The sequence below is a fragment of the Fusarium redolens genome (genome assembly GCF_020744475.1).
Source record: "Fusarium redolens strain MPI-CAGE-AT-0023 chromosome Unknown BKA55scaffold_17, whole genome shotgun sequence".
Lineage (NCBI taxonomy): Eukaryota > Fungi > Ascomycota > Sordariomycetes > Hypocreales > Nectriaceae > Fusarium > Fusarium redolens.
This window is the reverse complement of record NW_025763680.1, coordinates 426333-440472: the sequence shown is the minus strand read 5'-3', so window position 1 is coordinate 440472 and position 14140 is coordinate 426333. Positions and strand designations below refer to the sequence as shown.

The 14140-nt window shown below is 46.4% G+C and overlaps 4 protein-coding genes across 4 annotated transcripts; all 4 read left to right on the top strand.

The window, feature by feature from the left end:
• Positions 1-1271: 1271 nt before the first annotated feature.
• BKA55DRAFT_597772 (uncharacterized protein) lies at positions 1272-2882 on the top strand (the record flags this gene model as incomplete). Its single annotated transcript, XM_046196121.1, has 2 exons — positions 1272-2530; positions 2603-2882. The coding sequence occupies 2 exons, from the start codon at positions 1272-1274 to the stop codon at positions 2880-2882; spliced, it is 1539 nt and encodes a 512-aa protein (XP_046044543.1).
• A 2022-nt stretch (positions 2883-4904) lies between these two features.
• Positions 4905-6321, top strand: BKA55DRAFT_742273 (uncharacterized protein). Its single transcript, XM_046201501.1, has 3 exons — positions 4905-5161; positions 5218-5535; positions 5584-6321. The coding sequence occupies exons 1-3, from the start codon at positions 5075-5077 to the stop codon at positions 6277-6279; spliced, it is 1101 nt and encodes a 366-aa protein (XP_046044542.1). The 5' UTR covers positions 4905-5074; the 3' UTR covers positions 6280-6321.
• A 1805-nt stretch (positions 6322-8126) lies between these two features.
• BKA55DRAFT_666964 (uncharacterized protein) lies at positions 8127-11585 on the top strand (the record flags this gene model as incomplete). Its single annotated transcript, XM_046197799.1, has 6 exons — positions 8127-8849; positions 9101-9104; positions 9165-9707; positions 9825-10288; positions 10333-10403; positions 10451-11585. The coding sequence occupies 6 exons, from the start codon at positions 8127-8129 to the stop codon at positions 11409-11411; spliced, it is 2766 nt and encodes a 921-aa protein (XP_046044541.1). The 3' UTR covers positions 11412-11585.
• A 289-nt stretch (positions 11586-11874) lies between these two features.
• BKA55DRAFT_579431 (uncharacterized protein) lies at positions 11875-14134 on the top strand. The gene has a single exon (XM_046193857.1). The coding sequence runs from the start codon at positions 11981-11983 to the stop codon at positions 13985-13987; it is 2007 nt and encodes a 668-aa protein (XP_046044540.1). The 5' UTR covers positions 11875-11980; the 3' UTR covers positions 13988-14134.
• The last annotated feature ends 6 nt before the right edge of the window (positions 14135-14140 follow it).

Here is a 14140-nt window from a genome sequence, read left to right as displayed (position 1 = left end):
AATAGCTGTGTTTTGTCGCGGCTTTTATAGTGGCAGCAATACATTGTTGTGTAGAGTAAGGCTTTGCACTGAAACATGTAGAGTCCGACAGCTCTCGCATCGAGTTCCACGAGTTTGTGATATATCCGAGCTGAGTCGGAAGTTAGACGATCCTGGTGGAGTTTCGACCAGGGGAATATCCAACAGGAATACAGCAACCCCAGTAGACTCGCTGAGGTCACTCAGATTCCGCCAATTGTAGCATGGTCAGCTGCGATACTTCCATAATGCTTCGGAGCGAAAATGATGCATCGTGATTTACGGGCTTTCCAGGCAGAAAATGGGCTATAAGCCCTTACATGTGACCAATGGTACTGGCCTGCTTCCGAACCTCATCCGGATGGAGGAATAACTCGATGTAAAAGAAAGAACATAGAATGACGGAGGGTGATTGATTTCGAATAACAGAGTGAGTGTTACATCGGCATACCAAAATGATTAGCCAACGGGAAGTGGGTTGGACATTAAACCCAACACGTGCAATTCTTGGTTTCTGATCGCAACCGTTCGGCTGTCTCGGCTGTTATCCCATCGTCTAGCCCGCTCTTATCTGCACCAAGTTCCCACCAATGTCGGCACTTGTCATGGATCTGGATAAGTCACCCACGCGACGCCATGTAATCAAAACACGGGGAAGCAAAACGATGTGTTCATTCGTCGCCACGGTCACAGCTCAATGCCACAGTCGAGAACGTCTCCATCGTCCTGCTCGAACGGGCATAACACCCGGGGTAAATCCCTCCATCAGCGCTGCTCCCTTGCAACCATTATCTTGACAGAGCGGGGAAATTATCTTGATAGATGCTTGTTCAGAGCTTGGACAAAACGAGGATAGGAAGTTGGATAACTGCAATCTATTCGCCCAACCCGGTAAGCGTGATCTACGAATTGTCGGGGTAATTGGCACCAGAGTCAAGAATTGCAATGTATATGCCATAAAGGGAAGGAAATTGGGCACGCTGATAAGATAGTGTAGCTTCGTTCTATCGGACGAAGATAATATTTACGACAAGGACATGGGACATGGTTATGACGAGAATGGAAGGAGGTGAAGATAGTTGAATTGATAGCACCTAGGCGATACACGGCGGGATCAACAGGAGGATTATCTAGTAAGAACCGAAAAGCATAAGTAGTTGACCGATATCCTCGTAATCATGGAGAAGGCTCTTCTGCAGACACTTCATACTTCTCATCCTTTTTAATCATATTGAGGTATCGCGATTTTCAAGATGCGACACTCAACTTCTCAACTTCTCTCAATATCCCTTGGCCTCCTCTTGGGTTCAAGCGAAGCAGCATCAATACCACGCAAAGAAGCATGCACCAAAACTAAGGTTGCAATTCTTGGTGCTGGTGTAGCTGGTATCACTGCCGCACAAACATTACACAATGCCTCAATCCACGACTTCATCATCCTGGAGCACAATGACTACATCGGAGGTCGTATGAAACATACCACTTTCGGAAAATCCTCCGATGGTAAGCCTCTGACTGTCGAGCTCGGTGCGAATTGGATCGAAGGTCTTCAGAATCCCTCTGGTGAGGTCAACCCAATTTGGCGCCTTGCTCAGAAGCACAAAGTGAAGAATACGTATTCCAATAGCAGTGCGATCATTACCTACGATGAGACTGGAGCTTCCGATTATACTGAGCTGATTGACCTCTTTGATGAGAAGTGGGAGATCGCTGAGCAGGAAGCTGGTTACATCTTCACCGAGAATCTTCAGGATACGTCAACTCGCGCTGGTCTTAGTCTGGCGGGCTGGAAACCAAAGAGGGATATGAAGATGGCTGCTGTTGACTGGTGGGGCTGGGACTTCGAGACGGCGTATTCTCCAGAGGAAAGTGGCTTCGTGTATGGTGTCGCTGGAAACAATGCTACCTTCAAGCACTTCAGTGACGAGACGAACCTTGTCATCGATCAACGAGGCTACAACACTTGGCTCATTGGAGAAGCGAATGAATTCCTCAAGAAGAATGATCCAAGACTTCGTCTGAAGACGACTGTCAAGAATATTGAATATACCGCTAAGGGAGTCAAGATCGATACAAACGACGGTTGCATCGAAGCAGATTACGCCATCTGCACTTTCTCCGTCGGTGTCCTCCAGAACAACGCCGTTGACTTTAAGCCTACACTTCCCCGCTGGAAGAGGCAAGCCATTGAACAATTCCAGATGGGAACATACACCAAGATCTTCATGCAGTTCAATGAGACATTTTGGCCAGAGGATACACAGTACTTTCTCTACGCTGACCCAGAGCAACGCGGTTACTACCCCTTGTTTCAGTCCCTGAGCACACCAGGCTTCCTTCCAGGATCGAATATCCTGTTTGGTACAGTTGTCCAGCAGCAGGCTTATGAAGTTGAGCAACAATCCGACGAAAAGACCAAGAAGGAAATCATGGAGGTACTACGTTCCATGTTTCCGGACAAGCACATCCCCGAGCCCACTGCATTCATGTATCCCCGCTGGAGTATGGAAGAGTGAGTCACCTAGTCCCCCACACTGCGATGTTTGCTAACTTTGAGAAACAGGTGGTCGTACGGGTCATACAGTAACTGGCCCGTTGGTATGACTCTTGAGAAACACCAGAACCTCCGTGCCAACGTAGATCGACTGTGGTTCGCTGGCGAGGCTAATTCAGCCGAGTTCTTCGGGTACTTGCAGGGCGCTTACTTGGAAGGGCAGGAGATTGGTGAGAGAATTACGAGGATTTTGAAGGGTGAGGAGTCAGAGCAGTCACAGCAGATGAAGAGGTACAAGACGTTACGCGGTACGACGGAGCCTGAGGAGCACGACGCTGCGAATGGCTGGTCGACCCCTCTTGATGATTAGGAGGACAATGCGAAGAGAGAGCTAGTCTTTTTGAACCAGTATATCTTTCAATAATATCCCTGTGCCAGCTCTTGTGAGGTCGCACTTGGTCGGTTTGCTCAACCATTATAGCCTTGAAGACTGATTGGATCTTAAAATTATTTGGCCATCCGATATTGCGCGTCACTTCCCCGCATGTCCATGCATGAAGCTTGTAGATGAGGCGACTTCGCTGTCCAACAATATGAGTCATGATGGAAAATTATTAGAACATGCACCAAGGCCATTACATGGGCACATAAAATAGGATTGCAAAACAACTTACTCATTTCCCATATCCTCTCTTGCGACCTTCTTATAATCAAAGGCATGGCCATGTACAAATATTTACGGCGCGACAACTCGCAAATCACGCTCGTCCGTGTGCTTCCGCCTTCACCCCATGAGACCCGCCTATTCCTCGAGCTCCGTCTTGGTTATATCGAAGATGGGACCTACTCAGCACTATCTTATGTCTGGGGTGATCCATTATTTCGGAGGGATAGTAACACCAGGTTAAAACAAAGAAATGATAGCATAGAGATCCTCGGGCCTAGCAAAGAGCCAACAGAGGTCTATATGTAAATATTATAATTGTCCCAACAGAGTGTCTAAAAAAAAAAAAAAAAGCCACCTCACGAGCATCGCACTTTATCTTACCGTTACCTAGAATATTTCGTTTATCAAAGCCAACTAAGCATAAAACTCTGCTCGAAGCCATGCAATTCCTCTCAGCTGTCATACTTCTTGCTCCCGTGGTATCGGTGCAGAAACCCAGACAAGTCTGATGCCGAAGATTATGCAATGACCGAGAAAATTTGCAGCCGTACGGGAAATGATTATTGCTACTGTAACCACTTTGCACAGTGGTTCTGCGACACAGCTAGAGAAAACATCAACAAGTTCAAGAGATCCTGCGAGGCCCAGGGCAAGAATTGGTATTGGGTCGAGTATTGAGCAGGGTATGGCTGGGATCAGTTTAGGAAACAATGTTACAGTTACGGCGAAGTCCTTTTCTAAAAGTTGGCTCTTGAGTTTTGGGTCGCTTATTACTTCTTTCGAAATGTCTTATGGGTCTTCGATGGTTACCTTTCAGGATGACTGCTCTTCAAGTGAGCACGGGAGGTTGTCTCAGCTGCTTATTCCCAAACCACACTTTCTTTGAGGTCGATTATTGATTTCATCTTGAGTTGTTACCTGCACATAAATGTCTTTCATTTTGGCTTCTGCCTACTCTGCATACATTCTTTCCCTGACTATAACTCCACATACTGCCGTTTGTCTAGGTCCCTCAAAGGTGAGACACAGTTCTTGGCCAGGCTTTTCTTCGGCAGGCCACTAAGGTTCAATGCAGGTACAGGTCGAAAACGGCGTAGACAACCATAAACAGAAGCTTAATCGCAAGCCACCGATCATCTCTATTGGCCAAGGGCGCAAGATGCTTTTGTCTTAGATGCTCGGGATGTCTCACATCCATCGTACTAGATCTTTTGGTTCAAGTTGTACATGCTGTATGGTAGGAATTGATCGACTTCATCTTATCCATTTCTTGTTTACGAGATGAGTACTGATGACTTTTGTCGAGAAGGATTGCCTGGATAGTATATGAGTACATTGAGGCCACAGAATATAAAGTGAAACAACGATCAATACCATTGCCGCATAAGTAATGAGGAGTCTAGGCCCATATCATCAGCCATGGACACGAGTAGAGCTTGCCAGTTGCATGAGACTCCATCAAACTACGTGTAATGTTCTTGTTTTGATGAAAGGTCGAGATCACCTCCGAAGCAGCTCGATTAATGGCGGGCGCACGGGTTGTTTGGAATGTTATGGCGTTAGCTATTGGGTCATATGCGCTCTATACAAGCCACGACCTACTTTGACTTTCTTCGGCATATGCTGGAAGAGCAACAACACGGATTTGGCGTCATACCAAGATAATTCTACTACAATTAAGCTATAGCGCGTGCCGGTCGAGACCGTTCTTTAGTATATCACGTTCCTCGGCTTGGGACCTCTGGCATTACCCGTTATGACGCTTTGGCAGATTCCCAGGTAAGAATGGATTTCGGGTTCCTTTATGTGCCAGGGTGTCTTTTCCGTTGTTCACATGCCTCTTTACCAAATTTTCGTACTCTGTTGACTGCCCTGGCTTTTGGCGACTGAACATTATGATGTTACCCCATCGTGATAAATGGGATGTTCAATACTCAACGATTGATGAAACAGTATATATTGGAAGAGATGTCTTTGTTGTTGTAAGACTTACCTGAAGCTCCCCCTCGAGACTCTTATGTGCTGATCTTCTGCTCAGGTTGCCTCGACGTTAGCGCTTTACAATTCTATCGAACTGCTCACCCTCATCTCTCTGACCTTTAAAAAACGATCTGGACTTTACTTCTGGAGTATCCTCATCGCCTCATTCGGTATCATCCCATACTGTCTGGGATGGCTCATTGTCTACTTCGACCTTACGCATGATTACGTTGGCATGATCATTGAGACTGTTGGCTGGGTCCTCGTTATCAGCGGCCAATCTGTTGTACTGTACTCTCGTCTGCACCTTATCGTCACTGACGTCAAGATTCTTCGAGCCGTTCTCATCATGATCATTATCAACGGTCTCGTTTGGGTAAGTCATGGAATTGAGTACCATGGTTCCCAGCTAACCGCGGCTTAGCATTCGACGATGACTATATTACTGTTCGGATCAGAATACAGCCCAAGCTATAACAGACGGGGCTTCAATAATGTCTTCAACATCGCAGAAAAGATCTCGATGTCCATCTTTTATTTGCAGGAACTCATCATCTCCGGTCTATACATCTGGAAGTCAATGGAGATTCTCAAGACAGCTTTCGGTAACACCCGAAGTATGCTATACAAGCTATTCACGATCAACTTCGTCATTATCCTGATGGACATCGCTCTGCTTACTATTGAATTTCACGATCTTTATGTCTGGGAGCAAGGTATCAAGCTTGTCACCTACTCGATCAAACTCAAGCTGGAATTTGCCGTTCTTAGTGAACTCATTGAGTTCGTCCGAAATCGCAGCGGAACCCGATCGAGGCCAACAAAGAACACCGAGAATCAGAGCACCCTTGTACCATTATCGTCCATGCACAAGGGAAACACAAAGGGTACAACTACGAGTACGAGGGACTTTATCCACGCTGGCAATTCTCAGACGAACACAACTATTGCGGCTTCAAATCCGATACCGGCTGCCCCAACGAATGATAGTATACATGTTTTGAGAGAGGTCGACGTGGAGAGTTTGTCTGCTTATCCGGGGAACAACCCAAGCACTGATGAATTATGGGGTCATGTACCTGAAGAACCTGGGAAGGCAATGGTTGGCAGGGCACTATGAAAAGAATCCATATAGCAATTGTCGTATATTCCATTATGTTAGAACCTAGCGAGAATTTGTGTCCTTCTCACGAGTTCCAACCCTTCGTTGCTTAGATGACAAGCTCATACCTTTCTTTCTTGGCCTAAATTCGCCGACCTCGTATTTGCCAACGATAAGTCAAGGTTTACTACAGTCCCTCGCTTCCTGGACTAAGCAGCTCCAATAAAATCATTTCCCGGCAAGGCCTCCATATACTGGATGAATCATCATATCAAATTGGGACACCTTGCACGACCTCAGATAATGCTGTCTCCTCAGTCTGAAACTTGTCATACCTTGCTGGCCATAACCCCTCAACAGAATTTCCATTTGCCCTCAGACTCACTCTCCTCTCATCACTCAACATGGATCCTGCTTCACTGGTAATTGGGATTGCCTCCCTATCTGGGCAGCTAAAAAAGATGATAACCACCATCAACGAACTGGTCGCCGCTTACAGGTCAGCCGCAAAGGAACTAGATGACCTCTGTCTCAAACTTGACGATATTGAGACTATCTGCGAGTCTCTGGGAATGGCACTGTCGCAGGCTGGTAGTTCAACTCAAATACCCGGGCAGTCACGCCTACTCAACAAGCTGCATCGCTCAATTAAGGACTGCTATGACAAAGTATCGATTGTCCACCAGGTCATACAGAGGATCTCTGCAAAGATCGAGAAAGGCCACAACCCCTTAAAAAGCATGGGCTTCTTGTTCCTGCAACACAGACGTCAGCTTGCTTCTTGTGTCGATGGTCTGGACAAATCGTGCTCTTCGCTGCAATTTATCTTGGCATCGGCCTCATTGTAAGTTTACCCTCACAATTGTCATCCTACATATGATCTGACAGTTCAGTGATATGACCCTGAAACTCCTCCAAGCGTCGAGCCTGTCGCTCACAGTCAATCAACCCATGCCTAGTACAGATCGCTTCCCTACCAACCCAGAATTTGATGCAAAAAGCTACTCTATGCAGATTACCGAAGAGCAATCAAAGGTTGTGATCGAGAGATGGAGACGCGAATGTTCAGGTTTGGTATTTCTCCAAAAGACACAGAAATTAAGAACGATTCTTGCCACAAATACTCAGAATTCGGACCAGATACAGGAAAATTCGACTTTCACCTTTGGATCATCCTTGCTGAACATATACATGAAATTGTCATTAATTAGAGGGCCTCTTGCACCTCTCTCTATCAGCTTGCAGATTCCAAGAGTGCTCATGATCTCCAATCGTGGCACCGACCTTGGTATAAGTGTCCGCAAGGCCTTTGAATCAGACGATCTGCAAGCGATTCACAGGTTCTTCAGCCAACGTCTCCTCACGCCTGCTACGATTGTCACATATACTCAATACGATCCTGAGAACGAAGGATCTTTGTTGGGCGTAAGTTCTCTGCCATATGTGTGTGACCGGTCAACTAACCTTGATTGAGCTTGCTATGGCATTTCAGTGCCGCAAAATTCTCAATTTTTTAAAATCTCAGATGAACCAAAATGAACCAAGGTATGTTTGAGAGACTTGAGGGCTTCAACATCAGACTGTGCGCTAAAGGTTGCAGGAAGCATTTACCTCATCACTCCTTCACCTTTATGTGTCCCGACTCATACGACGCCTTCTCCTGTGTTGTTGAGTACATCCATATACGCAAAAGGCTAATAACACCCTTGGAGTTTGGGTCAATATTGCTGTGTGCCGGGACCCCTAGTCGTGTAAGGGCGTGTGTTGAAGCTTGTCGACAGCACTTGACTTACGGCTGGGACCGTTTTGATGATAGAGTTGTCAGAGAAATGACCAGTTCTTTTAGTAGGGTTTCTACCCTTCACATGACTGACTCACAGATGCAGGATTGGGCGTCGCTACTTACAGACGTCATTGCGCGGGGATATGATCCTTTTTCCCATTCCAAGTTTCACCACTTCACAGGAAACTTGAAGTATATTCTATCAAATTTTGATGACCCTGACGATGCTTGGTGCTGCGCATGCCGCTGGATCGATATGTTGGAACAAGCCCAGGTCGATGTTCCAAGATATCTGGAGGTTGCGACAAAATATTGTTTTGCTAATTGGGTTGAAAGTGAGGTCTGGAGTGTTAATGGGCGCCAAGAATCGGCCATCCGACGAGTGCTCCTCCCAGGGCATCATAATGGACGAATTATCCCGTATTGGATCGAACGTGCCGACAGCTCATGCCCGATACACGAATTGTTAAATGAGTTCCCAAGCTTACGACGTATAGACACAATGTTGGGATGGGGCGGCTGGAGTGCGCATGTCAATCGGTATCGACGTTGGAAGACTAAAGGGAATCTTACTGCATGGGACCTAGCGATGAGCTTTTGGCCAATTGCGCCTTCTCTTGATGGTCGGGTTTTAGAAGACTACAGTTACGACGAAGATGACACGATGGCGGACCATGTTGAATTAACAGTGTGGGCTAATCGAGTTATTGATTTGAGAGAGCGTCGCTTTGAACGAAAAGCGCGGCGTAGGCTTCAAAAGCTTAATGGCAGAGGAAACGGATGGAAAACAATGCCTGGAGCATGGGTGGAATGAAAATGGATTTTGGAGGATTGATTATTCGTGCACGGTAAGCACTTCCTTCTTAGATCAATACAAAGGATTATTGTTTTGGTGAGATAATCAGGTTCTTCATTTCACAGGAGCAGTCTAATCCTATTACTTCATGTAGTATACGAGTAGTTTGCAGCTCAATGGACTGTTCAGGATCAGGTGCTTTGCCATCAACTCTACCCCTCCTTATGCAGGCTGCAAGAGTAGACAAATCACAAGACAAGACAAGTTAGCGATGAGACAGCATCCATCGAATAAGAATGTGATGCTCTGCACTGCCCCGCCGAGGCATTCTGCGCAGCCCAATTTCTCTCATTGCCAACATCAAAAGACTTTCCACCATCCGGCCTGCAAGTTCTCCACCTTCAACAATATTCTTACACATTATGGACCCTGCCTCTCTAAGCTTTGGAATTGTGTCCCTAGCGATGCAGCTAGTGCAGACAGCAAAAGCCGTCAAGGAATACATTGCAGCCTACAAGTCAGCGACAAAAGAGCTCGAAACTCTCGCCGACAAGCTTGACGATATCGAGACTATCTGCTGCTCCTTGGAAATTATTCTTTCAGACGTTGGAACACAAACATTCAACCCGTTGGAAATCAATCTACTCAAGAAGTTGCGCCGTATCATCCAGCAATGTTTATCCAAAGTCTCAGATATTCACAACATTCTCGATACAATCTCAAGAATGCAAAAGAATACCCGGAATCCTTTGAAGACTATTGGAGCTCTATTTCTGCGCTATAAAGATCAAATCCGCCTCGCCACGAACGGACTGGGCCGTTGCCTTTCTTCACTTCAGTTACATATGACGGCCAATATCCTGTATGGTACATCCAATACTCTCCACCTGTAGATTCCCATCTAATACTTTAGGGCTGTGACTATCACGTCTCACAAGGCGGGCAGGAGTCTTCTACCAACCACAAATACTTCAACAGCTATAGAACCACCGAAGCCACCAAGTGTCAGAGGTCTTGAGCCATGCGATAAGCGTCAAACACGTCGAAAAAGCCCAGAAACTGTCGTCGATACATGGAGACAGGCGTGGAGTGCGAAGTCTTTTATACAATGGACAAGAAGAACAACAAAGGAAGAAATCTCATTAGACCCAAGCTCATCGACAATTCAGGATGATTCTATATTCACGATAGGCTCTTCATTGCTGAACTTGTACGTCAAAGTATCACTGCGATGTGGCAACTTGGCTCCATTTTGTATCACTCTACAGATGCCACGAGTTATTTATTTCCAGGAAGGTCAGCGCCAAATTGCCGACAAAGTTGAATCGGCCTTTATGGAAGATAACTTAAGCCAAATTCAGGCTTTCTTTACTCAAGGCATTCTGACACCTGCAACGGTCATTGCCTGGGGTGAATATGATCCTGATAACGAGACCTCTCTTTTGGGCGTAAGTCAAAAGCATGTTTGTTTATCTCTCTAACACAATGACAGCTAGCAGCTTTGACGAAATCTCGTTCAATTCTCAAATTTCTTGTAGCGCAAACTTTTGACGTATCCAACAGGTATGATGGCCATAGACAGATACCGAATGGATATGCTAACCTTTAAGAAACCATATTGGAGGCGCAAGATATCTATATGCTTTTAATGGCGATGATGGTCCCAGATGCGTCCTGGAATATATAAACATACGACAAGACTCCATCTTGGCATCTGAATTTCATATGATCTTGCGAGGTATTGTAGATCCATACAACGCCCAGATATGCGTAGAAGCATGCAAGCCTCATTTCTCTAGCAACATGCTGGCTTTCAATACTGCGGTCTGGAGGTACGCCATGAAGCAGTTCAAGCACGATTTAGCAGTGAACATCGAAGGATGGGCAGGCCTTGTTACAGACTGTGTTTCTAGGGGCTTGGATATCCATCAACAGCTTCGATCCGACACAGATTTCAGTGCCTTGAAAGATATCTTGTTTTACAACTGGGACACTGACAAGATATTGGAACATGTGCATCGCTGGATAGACATTTTGGATGAAGCCGGCGTCAACATTAAGGAATACCTCATGGTCGAGACGGAGTGTTGTTTCGCGACGTGGCGCGATATACCGTATTGGAATAGCAAGAACATTGATTCTTCAAACTACAGTCGCGCTCTCTTCATCAAAGAGTCGAGAGGCAGACAATTCCCATTCTGGGCCCTCTCCATCCAGGACGAATGCCCTGTCAAGGAGCTGTTAACAGAACATCAACACTTTGCGATCCCGCTCACATTTTACCAAGGAGGGTCGACACAAGCTTATATTGCGCAGCATGATGCTTGGAAGGAACAACAGACCTTAGGGGTTCCGGACGGATCAGACATACATCGAAAAGGATGGCCCTTCTGGCTTCCTCTTCGCCATTACAACGATTACAGTGCGGAAGAGGCGGAATGGGTGGATCGGGAATTGCAATTAGCCCAAACCCGGTTTGGCAGAAGGCAAAAGCTCAAGCAAGGGAAAGTTGGACATCATAGGCAGAAACAGCGGATGCCAATGCCGGGAACTTGGGTAGAAGATGTTTGACGTTTGAATAGAGGATTGGATCGAAAGTTTTATAAGTATATATCGTTATTGCTAGTATGTGAATAATGAGATGGATTACGGGCTCACAAAAGTAATTACCTCACTAGATTCTTTCAATATCCAAGTCCATTGTAATTAACCTGAAACCAGTATACAACTCAATTTTCGCTGCATACAAGTCCAGAAAATATTGATTTCAACAAATGTGCGATAGCGCACGTACCCCTCTAAACGTCTGAAGACTTAAGATCTTACATCAGGGTGAGAAAATATACTGGTCAAAGAGCAAGCTAAGTTCATCATAAAACATCCTAAGATACCCTAATACCTATCTAAGCCTTTTCATCATTTAGGACTTTGGTCTGAAGTTTTCTGCCACCCCCTGGATACCCTAGAGATGCGGCTCCATCATGGACCCATATATGTCGAGAACGGATTGTGATTGGCAGCTGACGACGCGTCTCGTGAGCTACCGGTGCTGACGTCGTCATCCTTGACACCAGAAATCTCATCGATGTCCAATCGATTGCATCCCCTAAACCCGAAATGTCCTTTCAGCGGTCCAAAGAATGGCCACGAAACGTGTCCTTCGGGGCGGTCACACACCAGAAGATGAACCCAGCATCATATCGTCACTCCTCCAGATACAAAAATGCAGAATCCCACAGCAAAAGATGATATGGATCGTCGAAAATCTCGAATGTCTCGGCAGACGACAATCCAAGAAGAGAAAACACACCGAAGATGAGGAAGAAAAGCCCGAGACGCCTTATTGGTTCCGAAAAACTGTCAACGGATTCACGGACAGTAATTTTGTTGCGCTTTCGTACACCTGGGACGCTTCCGAGCATGAGACGCAGAACCCCAGGAAAGAGGGCCATAAAATCGAGACAAGAGATGGGCAAGAAGCTTGGCGCTCTTCAGTACGGAATTCGGTGCTTGAACGGATTACGAAGTACATGCAATGTCATGACGTGCCGCTTCTGTGGATTGATCGGCATAGCATACCACAGAAGAAATGCAAGCAAGCAGCGTGTACACACACTGAGTGCCGACAGAAGAGACATGCTCTTGATGCAATGGATCGTGTTTACTCACTGAGCGATCACCCTGTCGCGTTACTCGGTCGCCCGATCCAAGACGAGGATGAGATGAGGACGCTGTCTTCGATACTCAAGGGTGCCCTTGTCAAGTACCACGAGGGCGGATTCGCACTATCCAAAGGCGCGGAGTATAACCAAGCTCATAAAATGCTATGCTTGATATACGAAATCACTCGTGATAAATGGTGGACAAGAGCGTGGACGTTCCAGGAGAACTACCGAGCTGGCCTCAAAATGACGCTTCTCATCCATCACAGCGCCGATTTCGAAGACACAAAACGGTCGATACTCAGCGGCAAGAAACCCATGTTTGGCGTAGTACCTCGCGAGCTGAGTGTACAGTCAGCCAGGTTCTCGGAAAGCGCTACCAAATTTTGTCTTGGTTTTCGCCGACATCACTTTGTGACGAGTGACGATGAAGAGATGATCGACCATATACTGGCGACGGCTGGGAAATACACCATACTGCTATCACCGTCAAGCTCCATGTCTGGGACAATTGTTTCCGACGTCCGAAAACGAGGCGTGACAGAGCCTTGGGATTGCTTAGCAATCATCGCCAATTGCTGTCAATACGCGACGCGTCTAAACAGTACGCGTCTCCAGGACAGCGGTATTAGCCTTGATCTATCAATACTGTCTCTTCGTCTTGTAAATGGTGAGATACTCAAAAACGATGAGCCACCTGTATCAGAACATGAGCCAATGGTTGACCAGATTAACGGTCTCTTCTTTGACGACTTCCGAGCTCCGGAGGGCGCGAGAAGGTTGACATTCAACAAGAGCTGCCGTTTCGTTGACGTTAATTTCACGACAACTGGCATCGTCACAAGAGGTCATCTTTGGAAGCTCGATGATACTCTCCGAGCGCCTCGGTCATCACCGCGTTTATCACAGCCAAGTCAGAAAGGCGACCAGCAACTGTCTGACTATGAGCGCACCCGGCTGAGACAACTTGTCGAACTCGTCAAGGCGAAGAAAGGCCGGAAGGATGCAGAGATGGTGGATGATATGAAAGACTTCCTCGAAGAGGATGCCTTTGTTGTAGATGAGGACGAGTCTTTCAGTCTACGGTATCGAAGGCTTATGGCGAAGCAAGTAGTCAGAGCAATGGACGCAGATCAACCTTTAACGCTGGGCTATCTATGCGACTCATCCGCAGACGCTACAACAGCCCGGGCGATATTCATCCGCAGTCGAACTTTCGATGAACCAGAAGAGCTGTTTAGCCAGCAGGAAGATGATCTTACACATGTCTTTACATCTCTCTGGTCGGAAGACCAGCCGGATGAGGAGTATCTTGCAAACGACCTCGACCATCACGTGTCTCTTGGGGTTCGGCTATCAGATGATGAACACAACGGATCATTGCGCTTGTATATCAAGGAGTGGGTTCTTGGTTTGTGTTTCTTCGTCGGTGCTCCAACATATGAGGTGGTGTTCCCCTGGCCCCAACCTCTATCGCGGCAATGAATGAGAATTTAGATGGCTAGATGTAATAGCACTGTAATATTATCGACGAAAATGTAGATTTAGGAAATGGTACGGTTTATCGGGTTGGATCACAGGAAAACATATTGGTGGCGTTTGTTAAAATTCATGGTATTCACTAATACAGCCCCTTCG

Excerpts from the sequence above, each read along its gene's own strand:
- BKA55DRAFT_579431 (XM_046193857.1), top strand. The coding sequence starts at position 11,981 with ATGGCCACGAAACGTGTCCTTCGGGGCGGTCACACACCAGAAGATGAA.
- BKA55DRAFT_742273 (XM_046201501.1), top strand. The coding sequence starts at position 5,075 with ATGATGTTACCCCATCGTGATAAATGGGATGTTCAATACTCAACGATT. Across the intron at positions 5,162-5,217 it reads GAAGAGATGTCTTTGTTGTT|GTTGCCTCGACGTTAGCGCT; the intron begins GTAAGACTTACC and ends TCTTCTGCTCAG. Across the intron at positions 5,536-5,583 it reads TTATCAACGGTCTCGTTTGG|CATTCGACGATGACTATATT; the intron begins GTAAGTCATGGA and ends ACCGCGGCTTAG.